This window comes from Morone saxatilis, unplaced genomic scaffold (assembly GCF_004916995.1).
Source record: "Morone saxatilis isolate NCDOM2014 unplaced genomic scaffold, NCSU_SB_2.0 Contig21, whole genome shotgun sequence".
In the NCBI taxonomy this organism is placed as follows: Eukaryota; Metazoa; Chordata; class Actinopteri; family Moronidae; genus Morone; species Morone saxatilis.
In genome coordinates, this window is record NW_023339774.1 from 10,181,689 (window position 1) to 10,187,940 (window position 6,252).

At 41.1% G+C, this 6,252-nt stretch overlaps 1 protein-coding gene across 1 annotated transcript in view; it reads right to left on the minus strand.

Annotated features, from left to right (window-relative positions):
- sardh (sarcosine dehydrogenase) overlaps positions 1-6,252 on the minus strand; it is a 41,477-nt gene that overhangs the window by 4,493 nt on the left and 30,732 nt on the right. The window contains exons 18-21 of the mRNA XM_035667879.1: positions 4,558-4,651; positions 1,708-1,870; positions 1,226-1,394; positions 108-243 (exon numbers count right to left, since the gene is read on the minus strand). Of these exons, the coding sequence (XP_035523772.1) occupies positions 108-243; positions 1,226-1,394; positions 1,708-1,870; positions 4,558-4,651 (562 nt within the window). The remainder of the gene's footprint in view (positions 1-107; positions 244-1,225; positions 1,395-1,707; positions 1,871-4,557; positions 4,652-6,252) is intronic.

Genomic DNA, 6,252 nt, shown 5'->3' on the forward strand with positions numbered 1-6,252 from the left:
ATTTGGCAAGAAATTCAACAGCCCAGAAAACATATTAAACACAGAAGCAATGATAGAGATATACTGTGTAGGTATATGTGTACGTGTTGTGTGTTTAAGGTCTTTACCACTCCTCCATCGGGGTTACGGATATATCCATAACCAATAGTTTTGTCAATAAAGAAGCCATAGTCAGAACGCCGCAGGTGACCAATGGGAACGCCGTTACGGAAAATGGCCTCCAGACCAAACATCGGTACTTTCCTGGTAGAGAGAGAGAGAGAGAGTTTAATTACATTCAAACAAACACCACACACACCCTGTTTATTTCAAACACTCACAAAATCAACTCATTTAATTTCAGATCGTCTTGAAGGCAGAGCATATTTAATTAAATATGTTTATGTGCTCAGAAACATGTACAGAAGTCTGTTGACTGTATACACAGGTGAATCTTGTGTGTGTGAGTTAGTCTACTAAGTTTAGAAACACATGCACATCTACACACGTTCAGTCTAAACACAGCTGTCATGCCCAAACACAGCTGTCATGCCCAAACACAATATGCCAACTCTGATAATATCAGTTTCACATAAAGAAAGCAATGTTGTCATGATAGCAAACTGATACTATTGTTGTGTGCTTGCATCTCCTAACGAACTGATTTGATACATGTAGAGTTTGTAGAATTTCCTCAACTCATTTGAGGATGTAACTCTCCATTAAACATTAATAATAACCAAACCAAGAGTTGGGGTAGACAGAAGTGTTTCTGTCTGGAAACTTATAAAAGATTCAAAATATTTGACTTAATTTAGATGGACAGAAACGTGTTTCAGTTTGGGCCTATATAAAAAAAAAACAACCCTTTACCATGTAAAATGCCTAAAAAGAAAATCCACAGCAGGGAAATTTAGTAATATTCCAATAAACCGCTTCTCCATTCTGTTACACAGTATATCTGTGCTCAGGCTCAGGCATCCAAACCATACACTTATTACCCACTGCACATTTAGTAAATGCAATAATATTAAGACTACTTTTCTCTGAGTATTCTCTAAATGATTTTAGGTTATAGTTTGGAATTCATTTGAGGAAGAAGCATAAGTAGGTTCACTACAGAAAGCTTTATTGTATGTCTTCTAAAATTTCCAACAATGTTTGAATTTTCTGTTGTCCTTAAGACAATTTGTCCATTTGATTCATGTCTTTTTGACTAGGATATAATCTCAGCCTTTTCACTGACTCATCAATGGTGAAGCAGACGATGCGCCTCCTCAGCCCCTCCTCCTTCTGTTTCTCCAGCCGATCGCGGCCCTGGAAGGGGATCGAACTCTTCAGTTTGCATGTGAAGGCTAGCCCAGCCTCCAAGGGTGTGTCATCTGGGCGCAGGTCAGCGTGCCAATGTCTGTACCCTGAAAAGGAGAGGAGGAGAAAAGGAAAGACATTAGCAATGAGAAGCACTGAAAGATAGGGTGGACATATGAGTGAAAAAAAAAGTCAAGGTAGTTCAAGGTATTCTGTGCAGTATTCTTTATAAAACTACTGCTAAAGGAAAAGGTTAAAGCTCTACTAATTCATATTTTTGAATTTACAAAGAAAAAAAAAGTAAAAAAACCCACAAGATCAGTAGCAATTGTTTTATTCACAAATAAAATCTTTATATTTCTACCTGAGCTGGAGTTGTATGTTAGGGTTAGTTAATAATGGCATATTATTAAAAGTTACCTTTCTCTATGCTGAGTGAGTCGATGGCCCTGTAGCCTGAGTTGATGATGCTGTGTTTTGCACCAGCAGCCATGACAGCCTGGTAGACTGGAAGGCAAGAGTCTCTGGGAATGTGCAGCTCCCAGCCGAGCTCTCCGACAAATGACAGACGCATAGCTCGCACCTGGACAAGAAAGCGGGTTAGAAAGGAGGCTTAGAGAGATGGAGAGAGGCATGTAAAGGACCAAGCTGCCATGCCTCTGCTTGTGCTCACTCACACACAAAAGCACACAGAAAGAAGCAGAAAAGAATTAGAATAGAATAGATGCAAGGATAAGATAAGGTGAACAAAGAGGGAAACAGGGTAGCTGTAATCTCCCTTTAGAAACTGTGTCCAAAATGCTTTGAGTCTCGAAAGATATTAGAGAAATACCTCTGGGGGTTATAAGGTGGAAATGACAGGAAAGAGATAAAGGTAGGACTGAGGTGACAGAGGAAACAGAATAAAGAAACAGTGCACAGAAGTAGAAATTGGGCCTGAGAGGCAGAAAGAGGTGAAATGTAAGACAGTCAAAAAAAAATTGAGGCACTGAAGGTAGGCTTGGTGTTACTCTCAAAACTGTCATTTTGCCTTATGAATACTGGTCATGAAAACATGACAAACAAAATGCAGCAAGAACGGTGTTGAGTGGGGCAAAGAGTGTGACCCTCTCGCAGCTTTCCAAAGTAAAAAAAAATGAAAAACTCAATTTAACAGATATCATCACAAAAATGTGTTTTTCCAACTGCAAGTAAACACAGAAAGTAAGCCACTGGAAACCCCCTTAGCTGCTGTACTGAACCACTCAGCTGCTGTTGAACAATTCATGCAACTAGAATCTATTTCTTATAGTTGCAATCCATGAAAACTGCACAGTGTGTATGTTGTTATTTTATTTTTGCAATCCAGAAATGGTCCTCCTCTGTTTTCTCCTACATCCCTAGGATGCACAGAAGTTAAATCACAAGCATGCTACAGCCTCAACCTAACGTTAAGAAACGAACGTGTGAACATTAATATGGCGACAAGGAGTGTAACTGCCATGCTATGCAGCTTGCAACATCAAGTCAGGCTGTTATAATAGAAACAATATGAGAATAACACCCAGGTTGACAAAATATCATGGTTAAGATGCACAAAAATATACAATATGTGAAAGAAGAGGGAAAGCTAAAGAGTAAAGGAAAAGGAAAGTAAGCGAGTGAGAAAATATGGAAGGGAGTGTAAAATGAGAAGAGAAAACTCTATCCAACAGTTTCCCCAGTGGGTGCTGTGACAGCCAGGCCATCTGGCCAGCCAAGGATCACCCTGGGCCCCATATGTACACCATGAAACTCTGGGGAGGACAGTACATGTAGGCCCGTGCTTATTCACAACACACACTCCAGCAGATACACACAGTCAACAAACACACAGAAACACATGCAAGCCTCATGCACATTGTCACTCATACATTTACTGGGCAAACATCAAACACAAACACACAGACACAGACACAGACACACAGACACAAACAGCACAGACCTGAGTACAGAAATGCATATAAACATGAATTCATATGACCTAACGCATGCCAGCACACTTGCTTCAACGGGAGGGTTAGGAAGAGAGAGAGATGGAGAGAGTCTAATGAGCTATGAGGGGAGCAGAGGGCAGAGAGAGAGCTCTGTTCTCGCAGCAGTGCAGCCATTAAAATGTCACCCAAACAAGGCCGGCAACCAGCTGGAACACAGCACAAGCAATGCACACACACAAACCCTACTGCTGAGCTGTGAGAAGATGCTGACTGCAATCACCGGAGCGTTGCATAATTCATGCAAGAGCAACTAAGACAGGGGGAGTATGTGTGTGTTTGAGTGTGTGGACATATGTGTCGCCACGTGTGCTGGTAAAACATGCTCTTTTTGATCCAAGGCCATCAACAGTGTAGAGGTCAACCTGAGAGGCTGAGGCTACATAACCCTTAAAGCACTGTTGTGAGAAAACTGAATGACATAATACAGCTGAATATAAATGTATGATTTCCCCAGAGCTTGTAAACAACTGCGCTATAAACTTTCACCTCAGGGGAAGAAGTAGAAAGAGATAGAAGGCAGGAAGAAGGTAGAGAAATACAAAACATGTGGACAGACTTGATATCTAAGTAAGTCACAAGGACGCCTTGAGACATGCCATCTGTCCCACACACATACACACACAGTTTACAATCTCTGTTGACTGAACCTTTACAATAATAAACCACTGCATGCAATTTGCATAGGATTTTGTTTTATTTAAAGCTGCAGTAGGTAACACTTTATAAAATATTATTATATTATATTATAAAAATATTTGCTGAAATATGACAGTAGTACATGAGACAGATAATCCATGGAAAAAAATCAGCTTCCTCTGGCTCTTCCTAGTGCTCCTGATGTTGTTTTCAACAATCCACCGGGCCTGAATGAAAACAACCAATCATAGACGGGAAACACCCTTTGGGCTGATGGCTTGAAGATAGTGGTCTCTTTCTTCGAGTCAGTAATGACAATCTGGGAATGAGGCTCAGCAATCAAAACAACTTTCTTGGCTCTGATTGGTTGTTTTCGTTCAGGCACGGTGAAGCACTAGGAGAAACCAGAGTACATCTCTCTCATGTACTACTGTCAGGATTTAGGGAAAGTTTCAGCAATTATGACCAAAAGTTACTTTTATAAGTTATCTACTGCAGCTTTAACTAGCACTGACAGGGTTATTTTGAAGCTGACATATGTACACATACATACAACATCCAATTACTGTAGAAATGAGTTCAGTCACTGAGTGTGTGTGTGTGTGTGGTGTGTTCTCACCTGATGCCCTGCTGCTTTAACTACTTTGTGGGTAGAGAAGGGGAAAGCTTCATTGCTCAGGTCTGCCTCCAGCACCTCCTGAAGTACTTCTCGACTGCAAAAGGGAAACACAGAAACACAATAAATAGAGAAACTCGGTCAATATATTTTGTACTTGCACATGTGCAACTGGTGTGGTGAAAGATACTCCCATCTGTAGTTTTTAAAATATATTTTTCAGGTTTTTTTATTGCCTTTAATGAATAGTGCTGTAGAGTGACAGGAAAGGGGAAGAGAGAGTGCGGACAACAACATAACAGAGGGCCACGGGTCGGAGTCAAACCCTACAGCAAGGACTCAGCCCTGGTACATTGGGTGCCAACTCCAGGGAGCCACCAGGGCGCCCTGTCTGTATGTTTTTTTTTTAAATACTCTATTATCAGATTTTTTTTCAAAATCTAAAATATTTAAAGAAAACATTACAACACAAGTACAGCTGTATCTGTTATATTTGCTGTAAAACCCTCTCTCCTTCTCCCACAAACATACTCACACATGCTAAAAATCAATATTACATAAAAATGAGTCAACAGAAAAAAAGGACTAAGTTTAGCTTACTTTGCTACTTGTATGTATGTGAGTGGGCAGGTAGAGGCCTTTTCAGGAGGATATTTTTGCAACAGTGTGGCAGGAAGCCAGGGTTGGAAGATATTTGGGGAAGGGTCCAAGTTACATTTGTGTGTACCATACATTGTGCATCTGTGTGGGTGTCCTTTTTTCTAAAAAGCAATAATTGTCATAGCTGGATGTAGAAATGTGTGGATGCTCATATGTGAATAAAACATTTCTTGTGTGCAGACATGCATGTATGTCCGAGCACGATGCACAGGCTGAAGTTTTCTTCAGGCTGTCCTCCTTTAAGCAACGCTTTGTTCACTGAACTCAAGGGCCCAAAAGCAAGGCCAATTAGCTATATATAATCAGTGAATGGCTCTCTGTGTGTGTGTGTGTGTTGTGTGTGTGTGGTGGTTGGTAAGGGAGGTTGCAAACCGACCAATTTGTTTCTCTGGACTTGCACTTAACTGTTGGCTCTCAGCTGGTGGATCAGAGGGATGCATACGGTAGACACACACACACACAGAGCTCTCTCACAGGATATCACATAATTTCATATATTATAAATACAGTTCATAATTACAAAGCAAACGACAGAGCACCAGTTTCACCCTTTGGAGCGCCCTGCCAAGCTGTGTGGGAAAAAAAGCTGCAAGTTCACAGACTCCCCTCTCTCAGGGGATTGAAATGAGACATCTCTGGGAGAGAAAAAACAGAGACAAACACATTTCCGTAAACGCTTCTAATTTTCTCTCTCCTCAAGCTTTAAAGAGATCAATTCGCTCTGTAAGAAAACAAAACCCAAAACACTGGAGGGTCGATCTCCTGCAATTCCTCATATGTGGCAGAAACAATGAGGAGGAGCTGAGGATCATTACAGCGTTGTGCAGACAAAGGCGATGCAGACGCCAATCTTGTTAATACTAACACGCACACACACACACACATACACGAGGAAACATCCACAGATGCAAACAGACACTCACAAGCTGAGTGGGCTTTTCAAGAAAACTCAATGAGCTCCGTAATCAACATCCTATTGCGTTTGCCTGTGTGTGTGTGTGTGTGTGTGTGTGTGTGTGTGTGTGTGTGCTGTTTAAA